At 47.3% G+C, this 15,774-nt stretch overlaps 1 protein-coding gene across 1 annotated transcript in view; it reads right to left on the bottom strand.

Moving 5' to 3' along the window:
* Window positions 1–8,922: 8,922 nt before the first annotated feature.
* Window positions 8,923–15,774, bottom strand: part of Ttl (tubulin tyrosine ligase) — a 29,961-nt gene continuing 23,109 nt past the window's right edge. The window contains exons 6-7 of the mRNA XM_051144596.1: window positions 14,978–15,121; window positions 8,923–10,229 (exon numbers count right to left, since the gene is read on the bottom strand). Of these exons, the coding sequence (XP_051000553.1) occupies window positions 10,118–10,229; window positions 14,978–15,121 (256 nt within the window). The 3' untranslated portion in view covers window positions 8,923–10,117. The remainder of the gene's footprint in view (window positions 10,230–14,977; window positions 15,122–15,774) is intronic.

Here is a 15,774-nt window from a genome sequence, read left to right as displayed (position 1 = left end):
TATATGTAGAGAATCTAGCTAAGACCCATACAGGCTCCGTGAGTGTCATGTCAGTCTCTGTGAGCCCCTAGGAGCTCTGCTTAGTTGATTCTGTGAGCCGTCTTCTCCTGGTCTGCTCAACTCTTAATGCATGAGGCTCATCACCAGAACAGCCAGCAGGACTCAGTCAGGCCATGGCCACCCCACCACCTGCACCAAAAGAAAAGAAGCCACCCAAAACTTGCTTCTGGATAGAAATCCCAGAGTAAGAGGTAGGAGGGTGGGTGGACAGTGTTAGCATTTGTGCTGTGTCCACTGTTTGGCTTTTATGAATAATGTTATGAATATCAGTTTTTGTATGTGCATGTGTTCAGTTCTCTTAGATATTAGAGCTAAGAACCGCATCTCTGTGTCATATGTGTAACTTTCTGAAATTTTGTGAAACTATTAAAGTGAGCCGTACAATTTCATAGTCCCACTGGCAGCATCATTATTAGTAATGGCTACAAATCATAGCAATCTTTTTCTTTTTTTGTTTTTGTTTTGTTTTTTGAGACAGGTTTTCTCTGTGTTATCTTGGCTGTCCTAGACTTGCTTTGTAGACCAGGCTGGCCTCGAACTCACAGCGATCCCCCTGCCTCCCAAGTGCTGGGATTACAGCTGTGTGCCACCATGCCCAGCACATAGCAATCTTATTACTTGTACAATGGTACTTATTTGTGGGTTTTGATGAGCATTTCCCTAGACTCTACGGCCTAAAGGACAACAGTGTTAAACATCATTTCATGTCTTTATTGGTTGATGCCATATTTTCCTCTGGAAAATGGGAAGGGACTCAGGTCACCTCCAGTGTGGGCAGTGTGGCTCTGACAGGCCTTGCTCTTCTCCCCAATTCTCTCTACCTTGCTAAAAAACAACAACAACAACAACAATAACAAAAATCTTTAGATTACACTCCTAAGATATATGTTCTGTTGGTCAATGTAAGGACCCAAGGTTGAGCGGGGAGACAGAGATGCAAGCTGCATGCCTCCCAGTTGAAAAGCTTTTGGATGCTGACTGAGTTGAGATGTTACACTGCTTTTAATAGCTGGCTTGTTCCTCTAAATGTGAGACATTTTCACGGGGAACACGTGGTGGTCACTGTGGAAGAAATGTGACTGGTCCCCAGGTGAAAGCAGTCTTGGGTGGCTTGACCCCATTGAGACACCACTGATACCCCACAGAGAGAAACATCTGGGATAGACTGAGAGGAGCCATTTGGGCCCAGGGATTGGGGGGCTGTGGGGGTGGGGGAGTAGGGGGTGGGGGTTTTGAGGGGTGCGGGGTGGGGGGTGGGGGTATGGGGGGGTGGGGATTAAGGACAAGGATGGAGGACTTTGATGGGGCTATTTCTGGCCCAATGGTGGGGGAGGGGGAAGGAGCAAGCGGTGGCGTAGGATTGGCTTGCTTCTGGTGGGCAGAGGATCTGAGAGCGTGCAGGAGATGACAAGAGATTTGCCCCAAGGAACTGATACCCAGAAAGTTTCATTCTTGTTCTCCTTAATCTCCTTTCCCTCCTATTTAGCATAGTCGGGTTGTAAGGAAGGTACCTTTGTTTAATAAATTCATAATAAAGTCTAATTGTTAAGGAACCAGAGCCAACAGGTCACACCTGAGGCAAAAAGACACAGGGGACTTACTGGTGACAAAGTACACACCAGCCTAGTTAGGTCCCAGAAACTCAAACTTTAAAAGGCAGAAGTGTCCATCCCATATGGAGAGAAGGGGAGATGAAAATAGCTGTCACAAATGTCAAAACAAAAGCACAAGATGCTTAGGGCATGCTTAAAACATGATGCCCTTTCTATTGCTCAGGGCAACTGGCTTGTCTCTTTAAAGGAGGCACTTTCTCTCCAGAGACAGGTAGCACATTAGGTGCTATAGAGCCCAGAGAAGGGCATTTAGAGCTGTACAATCCTGCTTTGATTTCAAGATGATAATGATTGTATGTTCAATGATGATGGTAATATACATCCTCTTTGAGAGAGGTCAATATGAAACAGACCTAGATGGAAGATAGACTGCTAATGTAAGTCAGTCTATACTTACATGAATTCAAACTGCAGAACAGGCAGGTAACTTATACCGCTAATCCCACTATATGGGAATAGCTCTGAGGCCACCTGAGACATGAAAGTCTATGCATAACCAATGCTTCTTGTTGGCTACAGAATACCTGTGACTTATTATTAGATGCCATTCTTTGTATGGTATGACTGAAGATTTACAGATGTCTTTCTTCTGCTCATACAAAGAGCAGAGAACCGGCCTTAATTGTTCTGTACATCACACATAACTCATACGTTCATAATTTTAGGACTGTATAAAGCTTGTGAGAATCACGTTTTCAGAACAAAAGAACCTGAATCTGATGCTAGATCAGACCTGAAAGGATGCATCCTCCAGGATGCTGAGACGTTGACATATCTGTTCCAGGATCCTGCCTGGTCCAGCCCCAAGTGCTTCAATTGTTCCCCATCAGAGCCTGCTCCCAGGACAGCTTCGAAGAAAGCTGCTGACCTCAACTGGCCCACCATTTCAGACTGTTCCAGATAGGACTTCTACTAAACCTGGAATTTCTCAACATTTAGAGACTGGATCACCAATGTCATTGCTAAGTTGATTAACCATTTTTTTTTTCAATTTTATTTGGGCCCCCAAAGGTATCCTATGTCCCCAAATCAGTGAGAAGCAGCCTTGAGAATGATGCCTCATTTCTCTTAAGGGGGGCTGGATAGGTTTTGGTTGTTTTCATGGGATATGGATGTTTATTGTCATTGGGAGTTGGTTATGTTATTATTGGTGTTATTCAGAGGGAAAACAAGGTTGGGCTCAGGTATTTCTCTCTTTTCCTTTATCTGTCTTTCTTTCTTATGGAGATAGGGGTTGAAAAAAAAGAAAGGGGAATATAGAAAATATAGAGAGATGATAGGACAAAAAGAAGATATTGAAATCTACTCTTCAAAAGGCCTTAATAACAAAGGTTATTTTGTTATACTGGCATAGAATTCAAATTTAAGGTTTTCTTTTATAAACACATATATATGTGCCAAATATTAGTCTTTTTATCACAGAAATATACATCCTACATTTAAAAAATAGATAGATACTATAGATAGATTATATAAAAATAAATAGGTAGTCTTCAAAAACCTCAGAGATCTACAGAAAATGGCATTTAAAGTTGTTTTTTATTACTTTAAGGATTCTTTGACAATGAAACATGTTAACTCCTCGCAGCACCCAGCCTACCTCAAGAAGATGATGAGCATTGAGGAACCTCCTTATGGAGATGGCTTCAAATGTGGCAAATAAGACACCGGGCAAAATGCCCTTGTTTTCTGCCACAGGCAGAATCCTGCCTGAAATGGGCAAGCTTGGATGCAGGTTGAGTTGGCTGCCAAACTCTGCCAAGACAGTGTAAGCAAGTCCTTAACAGTTCCTGCTTCACGGATATGTCTGTCAGTTACACCTGGCCAGAAGGCTGAAGATGATGCTCCAATGTTAGAGAATTTGAGTGGCTATGCAGACAGCAAACTGACTCTGTCATTTTTTCAATTTGGAAGCTGCTAACCTGCACTTCCTATTTACTCAGGTAATTAATTTTATTTCTTCTCAAGTCTTTGATGGGGTTGAAGACCAGATAGTTTAGTTTTATAATTAAACTTAGTTGTTTAGGAGTTAAGAAGAGGCTTTTAGGTCTAGATAGATGGATGTTTTTAGGTTGATAAAGAAGAGATATGATGGTACTGATTTAAGTTCAGAATTTCAGACTCACCAAGACAGAAGTCTTACATATTGGTTTTTATAATTGTTCTTTGTTGGAGGTTGGTCTGATGTATTTTGATGCTAATTATTGCTTGTTGTCTCTTCCCCATCCGTACTTTGACCAATAAAAGGCCATTGCACCTGAGCAGGGTAAATGGGATAGGCATGGCTAAGGTTCCAAGGCTCAGGGAGACAGAGAGAATCTTGGGAGGAAGAGAGACTGGAAGAGAGGAGAGGAAGAAGAAGCCTGTGCCATGGTTGGGTGGAGGAGAAGCTCATGGCCGTTATGGATGGAGGATTTGGCCCAGATGAAGAACATTAGCAAGTATTTGGGGTCATGGATGGGAGGTAGCTTGATAGAAATTATTAGAAGTAGATGGCATGGGATTGGGACAGGTATCCCATACCTGCCCCACTATGGGAAGTAGTTTGGAGAATGAATATCTGCCCTGCCCCAGGTTAACTATTTTAAAATATAACCAGTGTGTGTTTCTTGATTGATTGCTGGCAGGTTAGAAAATACTGTCATAATAATAATTATAGGTCTGATAATAAACATTATTAGGCTATACTGGTATTTTAACCACAACAATTCTTACTGTATATTATTTTAAAATGGCCTTTTTATTTAGACAGAAAAGGGGAATAGTTGGGGTTTGGTCTGGTTGCTGCCTAAATGAACAGACTCACATACCCCAAAATGTTTGCAACCTTGCCTAAGAACTTATTCTTGTTTGACTGAACAAACTGAACACACCCGGGCAGGGCAAATGGGATAGGCTCGGCTAAGGTTCCTGGGCTGGTTGGACAGAGAGGTTGTTGGGAAAGGAAGTGGGCAGAGACTGGAAGAGGATCGGAGACAGGAGAGCAGAAGAGGAGAGGAGAAGAAGAAAGGCTGTGCAGTGGGTTAGATGGAGAAGTGCATGGCCGGAGTGGATGGAAGATTCAGCCCAGAGGAAGAACACCAGCAAGTATTTGAGATTATGGATGGGAGGTATCTTGACAGAAATTATTAGAAGCAGATGGCATGGGATTGGGGTAGGGTATGGGATACCTGCCCCAATATGAGAGGTAGTTTAGGGGATTAGGAGCTGCCCTGCCCCAGGTGAACCAAGGCTATTTTAAAATATAACAGGTGCCTGTGTCTTCATTGATTGTTAGCGGGTTAGAAAATATTGCCGTAGTAATTATAGAGCTAATGATAAACCTTTCTTAGGCCCTACTTCTAACGTCACCATAACAATCCTGTTTGGTGGTGGTGACTTCAATACCTGTGCAGGCATTTTACAGTCCTGCCTTGATATTCACGTCCTATTGTACAGAGCCTGAACATCAGCGATAAAAACAGGGGCTTTAGGCCTGGCAGTGCTGGTTCACACCTTTAATCCCAACACTTGGGAGGCAGAGGCAGTCAGATCTCTGTGAGTTCGAGGCCAGCCTGGTCTACAAAGCAAGTGCAGGACAGCCAAGGCTACACAGAGAAACCCTGTCTCAAAAAACCAACCAACCAACCAACAAACAAACAAAAATCCCCAGGGGCTTGACAGGGGTTCCCCGCTAATTCTCACAGCCTTACCCATGTCTACCATGTCTACCCTACCCTACCTCCTATGGTCTCATGAATGTATTAGAGTCTTTCAAAGCCTTCCATGGCTATCTTGTGCCCCAGCTTGTCCACTTGCATTTTTTAGTCAGTTGTTTGCTCTAAGAGGTAAATAATCGTTACTATGCCTTTTGACAAGCACACTGGGAGAAAAGGTATCTGCACTAGGCAAGCTCTGTGTCCTACCAAATAAAGACAGTTCCTGGGAGCACAGGCCTCAGAGAACTACCAGGAAGTCTAATGAGCCAGATGTGGTAGCGCATGCCTTTGATTCTAGCAGATGGAAGAGAGAGACAGGCGGAGTTCTGTGAGTTCAATGCCAGCCTAGTCTAGTGAGTTTCAAGTCAGCCAGAGCCACATAAAGAGGCACTTGCCTTAAAAAAAAAAAAAAAAAAAAAAAAAAAAAACCCAGAAAGTCAAATGGTAACAACACACATGGCCCATAGCAAAGATGAAGTGTAGAGCAGACAGGGTGCCAGGCAAATATCTACTTAGTGGTCCCCAGAGGGATAGTGTTCAGTGACACTGGAGAGCAGCTCTCAGCTGGCCCACAAGTCATCAGACGCTCTCCTTTCCTCCCTGTGAAGGCGTTCCTGCAGGGCACGGCGGGCCGCTCCTGTAGCCCTTCGCATGTTTCCCTCTCTCTGAAGGCCAGAGGCAGAACCCCTGAAAATCCTGCCCCAGACAACCACTAAGAACATGAGGAGCATGGTCGAGATGTTAAGCTGAAGCTTGCAGCAACCCAGAAAACAGCCATATCTTGGCAACAACGGCAAGCTTTCCGACTTTCGACTTCCCCTGCTTCCCTCCCTGCCTTCCCAGCTTCGTGGCAGTCCCAAAAACCAACAGCCACAAGACCATAGCCATAGTCCAGCACCTAACAGCCATTGTAATGCACAGAAATGGGGTGCAGGTAGCCCCTGAAGGCAGGCTAGCTGTATGGAGGAGTTCAAAGCAGACAGCCTCACAGCCCAGGAAATGACAGGTTGCCGTGTGGAGCTGTTTGCATGCACACACTAAGTGCTGTGGTGTCTAGACATCCTTCAGCCAACAGCTTCATCTTAGGCCCCACCGAACTCCACCCTACGCTGGAAGCACACACAGCTCTCCTTCACACTGTCCTGTGTCATTGTGCCATGTGCCATGATTCACACGGGGCACAAGACAATGGAGAAGGGAAGAGACTGGGGTCTGGCAGCTGAAATTGTCCCGCTGACCTCTGTAATAAATAGCACTTGGTTAGGAAATATCCAACTTGGCTCTGGATGGCAGGCGAGTTTAGAATTATGTCCATCCATTTTCAGAGTTCAGGGAATAATAAGGAACATGCAACAGAGACCCCAGATGGCTCACAGGAGGCCAGGACATTTGCTGTCTCAGTGACTTCCTTCTGGGTGGCATCAAGAGCCTGGAATAACTAGCGATGGCCAAAGGTTAGTCAACCCTCACAGCAAGATGACCCAACCCAAGGACACAAAAACACTTGAAATATCTTTACTTTAATGCTCCAGACATTTAAAGCATTCATATAGTTGTCTCATTTCAGAAATTTCCTCTTAGGTGCAGTTGCTGTGTCCAGGATTGGAGGCGCATACATCAACCACTGAAGCCTCAAGGCAGCACCCACACGCCACATGCAACCCCACTTTGCCACCTGCCATTTTGTTCATGGATCCCCTCTGTGCCACACCCATGAACACAACCACAGCTGTTCATTAAAACCACCTTATAGCATCACCAATGCTGGCTGGTTCTGGGGATCAGAGCCCGTTTTCCAGCGCCCCTCCCCCCCACCCCACTGTCCTGTGTGTGAATATCATCCTGAAGAGCTCCTGAAACAACAGTCAGTTGGTGTGTTGTGCCAGCTCCAGCCCCACGCTGTCTCACAGCACAGAGGCACTCTTGGCAAAATGGACTTTCTAGTTGCCACTGAAGTCAAGTGTGAGGGGGAGGGGCTTTTCTCCCACAATTAAAGAATAACTCTAATATATATTATTAGATTCATAGGCTCGTGTCTGTGCACGTTTGCTATCAAGGACTTGATAAACTGCTTATGTAAATGAAAGTACATTTGAATTTCCAGATGCTTGGATGAGAAGCAAACTTAGAAACTGCTTGGACAATACTTACTATATTATAAATATACAGATCAACGTCTGGTTGTTCTTTCAGAATTGCTTGCTTCAAAGGGTTTTGTTTTGTTTTGTTTTTCTTCTTTTGAGCCTTAATCCTTAAGTGATTCTTCTAAGAGAACAATGCGTTTGTCCGGCTTCCCAAAGGAATGGTTCAAGGCACCCACGACATATTGTTTCCTGAGGCTCTGATTCCATTAGCCACAGGTGGGGAAGGGCCATCAAGGTCTTTTTAACGTCATGGGGGAGTTTAGCATGTAGTCGGCATTGAGAACCTTGGTACTAAAGGCCCTTGTGTCTTCCTACTTACTCTCTTTTGTTCTCACAAAACTCTCTTGAGGTAGTCCCCCGGGTCAGGTAACGTCTCCTCCATCAGACAAGAAATTAAGGCACAGTGAGTTATTTGGCTCACGTGACATGGTGCAAACGACAGAGCCACAAGCAGAGTGGTCATCTCCAAACAACCACTGTTTCCCCAGCGATGGGCAGCACTTACACCGACTGACTGGTGGGCCAGGCATGACCACCTGCGCCAACGACACCATGGGATGGTATGAAACGGTTCAGAGCCAATCTTCCTACTTGGTGGGAAGTAAATGCGCAAAATAGTGGAAGCAATATGAGCAGTGAACTCAACCCTTCCCACATAGTATACCTCACTTCCCTTATACAGGCTTTATGGATTCACTCAGGTTACCTTACTTCCCTTATACAGATGTTATGGATCACTCAGGTTACCTCACTTCCTTTATACAGATGTTATGGATTCATTCAGGTTTACTACAAGACCTGCCGGGGTTCACAAAGACGTACTGACACCTGCTTTTCCAGCCCTATCACGACAGCAGCTAAACACTCCTGAATGTTCCTATGCCTTGGGTCCAGGGGCACATATAGCCCTCCATGCTTTCTCCATTACCAGCCCACTGAAACTAGCCAAGGACCCAGCACCCTCCAGTGTCTCAGTGAGTGTGCACACCGCCTTCTCAGAGATTCCACAGCACTGAGCCATAGCTGTGCTGGGTCTTAAGAACTGACTTAATACTGGAATGCCTGGCTTTGCTCTTGGTGCCAACTTGGTTACCCAGGTAAGCATGGCCCCTTTACCCTCCAGATTCCCATGAGTTGGGGCTTTCCTCGCTCCACTATAACACGTTCACATCCTGCCACCCACTGTGCAGGTACTAAGTAATCTCACCATCCCTTTCCCCACCCTAAGTTCCTGCATCTCACTCTATCTGTAGAAGTTTCACCCGACTGTAGAACATGCTGACAGATGAGGATGAAGAGGTAAAAAGCACAGGAAAGAGCACACTGCTCTGGGAAAAGGGGCAGCCTTTGCTATGTCTGCTGTGGCTCCAGGCCACTCTACAGAAGAGCCTGGTTCCACACTCACATATGACATCCTCCCGCCACAATGGAAGTGGGCTCCCGAGAAGCCTGTAAAATACAGATGGATCCATGACATGGAAACCACATCTTGTAGTACACCTTTGGTGACACTGTGCAGAGCTCCAAATACTTGTTTCTCACTCAGGCAGGACACACCCTCATTCAGAGGGCATCTCTCCTGTTGCCTATGTGCATAAGCAGATGGTCTTTTCTGGAATGGAACTTGGTCCTCCGGCTCCTGCAGAAGGCCTTTGGAACCAAGAAGGACAGATATGGGGAGAGCTATGGAGGGAGGAGGAGGATGGGAGTTTTCCTTCCCTGGCTCCCAGAGAGAACTGTTACAAAGGTTCAAAGATGAGGACGGGGTGTGGGGTAAAGGAAAGAGAAATTGCAAAGCTGCATTCAGAATTCTGGTTAAACCAAAGATAACCAAGACTTAAGATGCTTCAGAGGGTCCCACCCACCCACCTACCCCATTAAGTAAGATACCATGGTTTTTTTTTTTTCTCTCTCATGCTTATTTGATGCTTGCAGATTCGTCAGGCCTGCTGCTTTTGTTTCTAAAACATGCAGTGAGCAGCATACACTGTTTGATGCCCACAGGACCCCCGGCAGGTACTCATTCTTAGCCCACCAGGAGGGTGACAAGCTAGAGGCCCTCACTGACCGGCCAGCGCACAGCATGGACTACGCTGCATGCCTACTCAGGGTTTAGCGGGACAGTGTCGCAGAGGGGATGTGCAGGGAACATGTGGCAACCTCCAAAACGCTCTACGGTCCAGTCTGTGTCCAGTGAGGCAGCACTGGGCACTGAGCTAAGGCACTAAAGCTGCAGCAGGTGGGAAGGTACCACCCAGAGGTCCCAGAGGGCTGTATCCTGCGGAGGAGGAGCTCGGTTCCCAGTACCACCCAAGACCAGGAACCGCTCAAGGGATTAGATCACACCATAACCAAATCCCTGGTTCCGGCCCTTTAGAAAAGTGTTCGGTTTTCCCCTCTCAGTCACGTGCTTCAGCTTCCCAAGGTCTCCACAGCTCGGAAGACAGCACCACTGCTCTCCCACAGCTGCCTTCTCTTCACGGGCTCTTCCTGCACACCTGTTCCCCAGCATGCCCTGATAAGGAGCGGTCCAGTCATCTCACATTCCTCTGGAGCCAGGACCCCATACATTTCCCAAGGCGGCTCTGTAGCTCCTGGTCCTTCACAGCTTGATGAACGCAGCTGGCTGGGGCACCTGCTCTGCGTCCGGGGGTGGGAAGACACTGGATATGGCTATGTCCACGATGCCCTGGCATAGTTCTGCATAGAGCTTCCTGAAATAAGTTGTTAAAGATGTCATTGAGGGTGTTCATCAAAGTACAAGAGAAAAAAAATCAAAGCTGGGAACACGTTTGTAAAACTTATCTCTGTTTAAAAAAACAAAAACAAAAACCAGAAAAACCAAAACCAAAAACCAAATAAAACAAAACAAACAAACAAACAAACAAAACACCCCAGTACCCACAAGAGACTCTGCACACAGATAAAACATGTAAGGCAGTATTAAAGTATTTTTTAAAAGGCCTTCATGGGAACAACACAACAACTGCTGACTAGCAGAGAAGGTGATATTCAGTAGCGTCCTGAGCCTACGTCGCCTGTCTGTGAGGGTGTACATGGAGGGGCAGGCATAACAGCACCACCTTTAAGAGACACTAGCGAAGACTTGTGGGGTTGACAGTTAAGATGGGACCCAGGAGATGGCGAGTGATGAGACAAAGGATCATGACAGCTTGGGAAAGCAGAGGAAGGAGAAGGGAAAGAGACAGTGGCTCTGGAGAGGGAGGAAGCGGCTGCTGAAGTGTGCGTGTTGGGTGTGAGAGAAGCGGACGCACAGAGACTACAGTAGCTTACACCAACAAGACAGAACTCGGCGCATGTGGGAGACGTGGAACCTGAGTGTGGAGCTTGTAGACTGTCCGAGGCCCAGGGCAGTGGGCTCCCTGGGCTCAACTTCCTCCAGGGGCAACAAAACCCACCTGAGTTTCCTTCCCTGTGGTTCCAGGCTGCATACTGCGGGTTCCACTCCAACAACTCCAGCCACAAAGCAGAAGGCAAAAGAGGGACTCTCCCAGAGCAGTGGGGGCGGGGGCGGGGGCGGGGTGACACTCTATCTGCCTCCCCTGTGGGCTCCGTGGGCAGTATGAGTGCCCAGAGCCAGCTGCTTGGGACTGACCCTTGGAGCAGGCAGAAGTGAGAGGAAACATATAAGGACACGTATCTGAGGGAGGCTTGGGCTGATGTGCCCACAACGTGCTCAGGAGGTGTTGGGAACACAAGTGGCCAGACACAAGGACAGGAGTCCAGGCCAGCCTGCCTAGGCCCACGGTCTTAGCCATTCGAATTCTCAGAAGACTCTGTGTGCCTACTCCCGCCAGCTAGGAGGAGCTCCTCTTCTGCTATTGCCATCCTTACTGCACAGAGACATGTCCACCCAGCAGCCTCTCCCATCACTTCCTCTTCTGCTAGGTCTGCATTTACCCTGTTATAACGCCACTGGGAAGCCAAACTTCCAGCCTCTCTCATAGGAAGTCCTAACTGCCGGCTGACCTTCATTTGTCCTGCTCTTTCCTCTCTCTCCACTCCCCAAATCCCCAGCCTCTGCCCCTGCCCCCCACCCCCTGTTTCTGTCTACACAATCAAGTCCCATTTTCAACAGTTTGATAGCCAAATTACTTAAGCTCCTATTTCTGAAGGGACAGAGACGTGGAGGTCCTTCAGGGAATCATGTTAGCTCCCCAAAAACCACAGCTATAAGAATACGCCAGGCATGTAAATGACTGTCGTGAGCGAGCATCTCTCTCCCACGAGGAGAGCTGGAGCCGGGAAATGATGCGCAGACCAGTTTCTCGAGGTGGCCAGGCCAACTCGCATCTTAAACACTGGTGACACAGAAAGACTCAGCGTGGCACAGGTGTCTCATGCCGCCAGCCCACATCACTGGAAGCTGAACCTTAGGGGACCCGCTCATAAAACCATGCCCTGCGAGAAGAATCTGGGTTGGCAAATAAGGTTGGGCCTAATATAAAGAACTCTTTTACATTTAAGCCTCATAAGTTACTGGCTAATAGAAAGATAATATAAAGGGATCGCTACTTAAATAAAGCCCAAGCAATTGTAAATAAGGTGAACGCTGCTGGGCTGATGGGATGGCTCGGTGGGAAAAGGTACTTGTGGCATAATTATGACAATCCGAGATCAGTCCCCAGAGCCCACATAAAGGCAGAAAAAGAACTGACTCCAAGGAGTCGCCCTTTGACCTTCACATACATGCAGTGGCACACATGTCCCTGACACACACAAATAATCAATCAATAAATAATAATAATAAACACAATAATAATGAAGAAAAAAAATCAGGTGAGTGGAGAAGACTTAGCCAGGAAATACGGTTTGCTCATTCATAGGATATGTACAGAGAACCGTGTGGCCAGCGCAAGGCCTCAAAAGCAACTAAGAAAAACAAGGCTAGAGACGTCATGGTGTGAACATTCTATAGAGAACAGAACAAGTTGTTTGACAGCAGCAGACTCAATGAAGGAAATACTAAGGCTCTGATGGAGAAAAGGGAGCTGGTTCGGGGAGGCCTCAGTGAGGAGTGACGGGGTTCCACAGGGAGGATGCAGAAAGCACAGAGACCACACAGTGGGTAGAGCTGTTGTGGGAAGGGCATCTCTGGTTGAGCTGCAGAGGCAGGCGAGGCAGCTGTCTCACAGGTGGAAGGCGGAGTGCAGTTTCTATTTTCTCACTCAAGCTGCTCTGGGAAGAAAACATTTTTATGAGGGTAGCGCAGAAATAGAAAGTTCAGCAGGGAGGCTCTTTGCAAAAGTTCCCCCAGAGACAGAAGGTATCTGGCACAAAGGGACTGACGACCAAGGATGCCAGAGGCTGAGCTCCTAGGACCTGTGGACTGAGTGGATGGGAGCAGAAGGCAAGTGCTCTGCCAGTTCTGGAGGAGGGAGATGGCGGCCCCTCCCTTCTCCCAGCAATGGAAAAGTCTGGAGAGGAAGCCAAGTGGGTAGGTGCGCGAGCACAAACAGGGGAAGAGGAGCAGAGAGCGAAAGGCCACCCGGAGCCACACTTTGGTAAGAAAGAATCCAGCTTGCTTGCAGCCACCCTAGACAGCCTCAACGGGTGTACAACGAACCAAAGACACAGAAAGAAAGATTCTGCAAGAGGGAAGCGGCCTCCTCCAAAGCTGCCATAGGAAAAGGAGGACAGATAAGGCAGCTCCGGAAAATGCTGCAGTCTAAATAATAGGTCCTGGGACTGGAGAGATGGCTCAGTGGTTAGGAGCACTGGCTGCTCTTCCTGAGGTCCCGAGTTCAACTCTCAGCAACAGCATGGTGGCTCATAAGCATCTATAATGAGATTTGATGCCCTCTTTTGCTATTTGTGAGGACAGATTACTCATATACATAAAATTAATTAATTAATTAGTTAATTAATTAAAAAGATGGACTCCTAAAAAAAAAAGATTAGGTCACAAAGGGAGCAGGTTGGGGCGTGCACTCCCTGGAGCAGGGTACAGCTTCATGGAGAAGGTGGGAGCGTGGGGCAGAGTACTCTGGAGTGATGGGTCTTTGACAGAAGGGGCAGGAGGAAACACTAGGCACATGGCTGTCAGTGTTGAAGGAAGGACATAGGGCCACCTGCTCCCTTCCACCCTCAGTGTCTCTTGGTGGTACCCTCAGCATCTCTTGCTGGTACTTCAGCATCTCTTGGTGGTACCCTCAGCATCTCTTGCTGCTACCTTCAGCGTCTCTTGCTGCTACCCTCGGCGTCTCTTGCTTCTACCCTAGGCAACTCTTGCTGGTACCCTCAGCATCTCTTGCTGGTACCTCAGCGTCTCTTGCTGGCACTCCTCCAGATCTCAGTCCTAGCCATCTCCCCCAAGAGGGCCTTGTACTAAATCATATCTCCTTTGACACTCTTCTCTACCAAAATGCTTGTCTCAGCTTGCAATCATATTCACTTGGTCCTTTCCCTTACCCATAGCTCTTCTCCAAGGCCCTGTGTCTCTTCTTAGCACCAGGAACCCACACCCTCTCTAGTGCTTGGAAAGCTAGGCAGAGCCTAACAGGAACCTGTCAACTGCAAGGACTGACAAATGCAAATGAATCAACTACTCCAGGCTCTGATCAGGTGGCCAAGGCCTGGCCTTTAAACTACTATGTGTTCACCCTGTCCCCTTTGGGTGTGGGGCTCTCCCCTAAGCCACAGGAAAATCACCTCAGCTTCTCTAAGAGCTAAATGTGAGCATCATGGAAGGTCCTTGACATGATTAAAGCAAAGGGAGGCTTACACCCTCATGGTTTGCCTGTATAGCAAGAGCCACCACAGAAAGTCCCAGCTCTCTTGCCTATCGTCCTCTCTTACGCTCCACACTAACAGTGTTGACAGGAGGAAGAGAAGATACCACCCTGCTTCTGAGGGCATACTCTCCTCAGCTGAGCATCCCCCAAACTTGCATTCAACCCAGCACAAAGCAAGGTCCCCTGTCATCTGAACAGTCTCCCCACTGCCTTTGGCGCCTCTGAGCCCCAATTCTTTACATCCTAGCTCAGGCTCTACTGTGTGGGAAGCCCCTGAACGTCACTGTCTCTCTTGCTCACAGGGTCCAGCTAATTCAGCTTGTCACGTGAATGGGATGGCGGCAGGGGTCCGATAACAGTTTGAGGTGGGGGCTGTTTTTGCTTTTGTTTTTACCTGGAGGCAGTTCTCACTCCAAAACTCAGGCCATGCTGGGCACAAGCCTCACTGTGTAACCCAGGATGGCCTCGAGCCCACAGCGATCCTCCTATCTCAGCCTCTCTAGTGCTGAGATTACAGGTCTAACCCACTACACCCAGCTGGTGGCGCCAACACAGGGAAACGGCTCCACTCAGCCCTCCTCCCAATGGGCTCCCCTCACTATGACAAGTTCCCTGGCAACAATCAAAGGGTCCATGCTTGGGCCTGCCAGACTACCCAAGCTGCACACCCAGCTTCCTGCTATCAACACAGGCAGGTTCAGGCTTACTGAGCACACGCGGGGGCACCGTTGACCTCAATGAGCCAGACCTTCAGCTCCTCATCCACCATGAAGTCAAAGCCAAGGAGCTGGAAGCTCTGGTAAGGAAGGTGCTTGGTGCTGATGGCCGGCTCCACACTCATGAGGCAGCTCCTGTGAGGGGGAAGAGGGAGAGCCTGCTGAGAATGAGGTGGTAGGAGCAGGAGGAACACACAGACTATGCCTGCAAGATCTTATAGCAAATGTGCATAAAAATCAGTTTCACATTGTTTATTATTATTATTATCATTATTATTATTATTATTATTATTATCATCATCATCATCATCATCATCATCATCATCATCATCATCATCACCATCACCACCATCATAATTATTATTAATAATAATTTTATTTTTATTTTGGTCATCATCATCATCATCATCATCATCATCATCATTATTAATAATATTTTTATTTTTATTTTTGTTTTTTGAGACAAGGTTTCTCTACGGAGCCCTGGCTGTCCTGAACTCACTTTGTAAACCAAGCTGGCTTCAAACTTACATCTATCTGCCTGGCCCTGCCTCCCCATGGCTGGGGTTCCAAGCTATCACATGAGGCTCTAAACATCGGTGCTGGGGACAGAATTCAGGTCAATGGCGCCATCTCCACATCCCTGTATTTTGCCACGTGAAAGGTGGACTGGCACTCGGCAGAGAAGGAGCTTTAGAAAGACTGCTGGACAGCACTGATTTCTCTTGCTAGCTCCAGATCTACTGCTAACTACGGCTAATGGAACATTTAAGATGACAAATACTTAA

Source organism: Acomys russatus, chromosome 4 (genome assembly GCF_903995435.1).
Source record: "Acomys russatus chromosome 4, mAcoRus1.1, whole genome shotgun sequence".
Lineage (NCBI taxonomy): Eukaryota > Metazoa > Chordata > Mammalia > Rodentia > Muridae > Acomys > Acomys russatus.
Note: the sequence above shows the minus strand (reverse complement) of the source record. Positions and strands in the feature narration are given on the sequence as shown.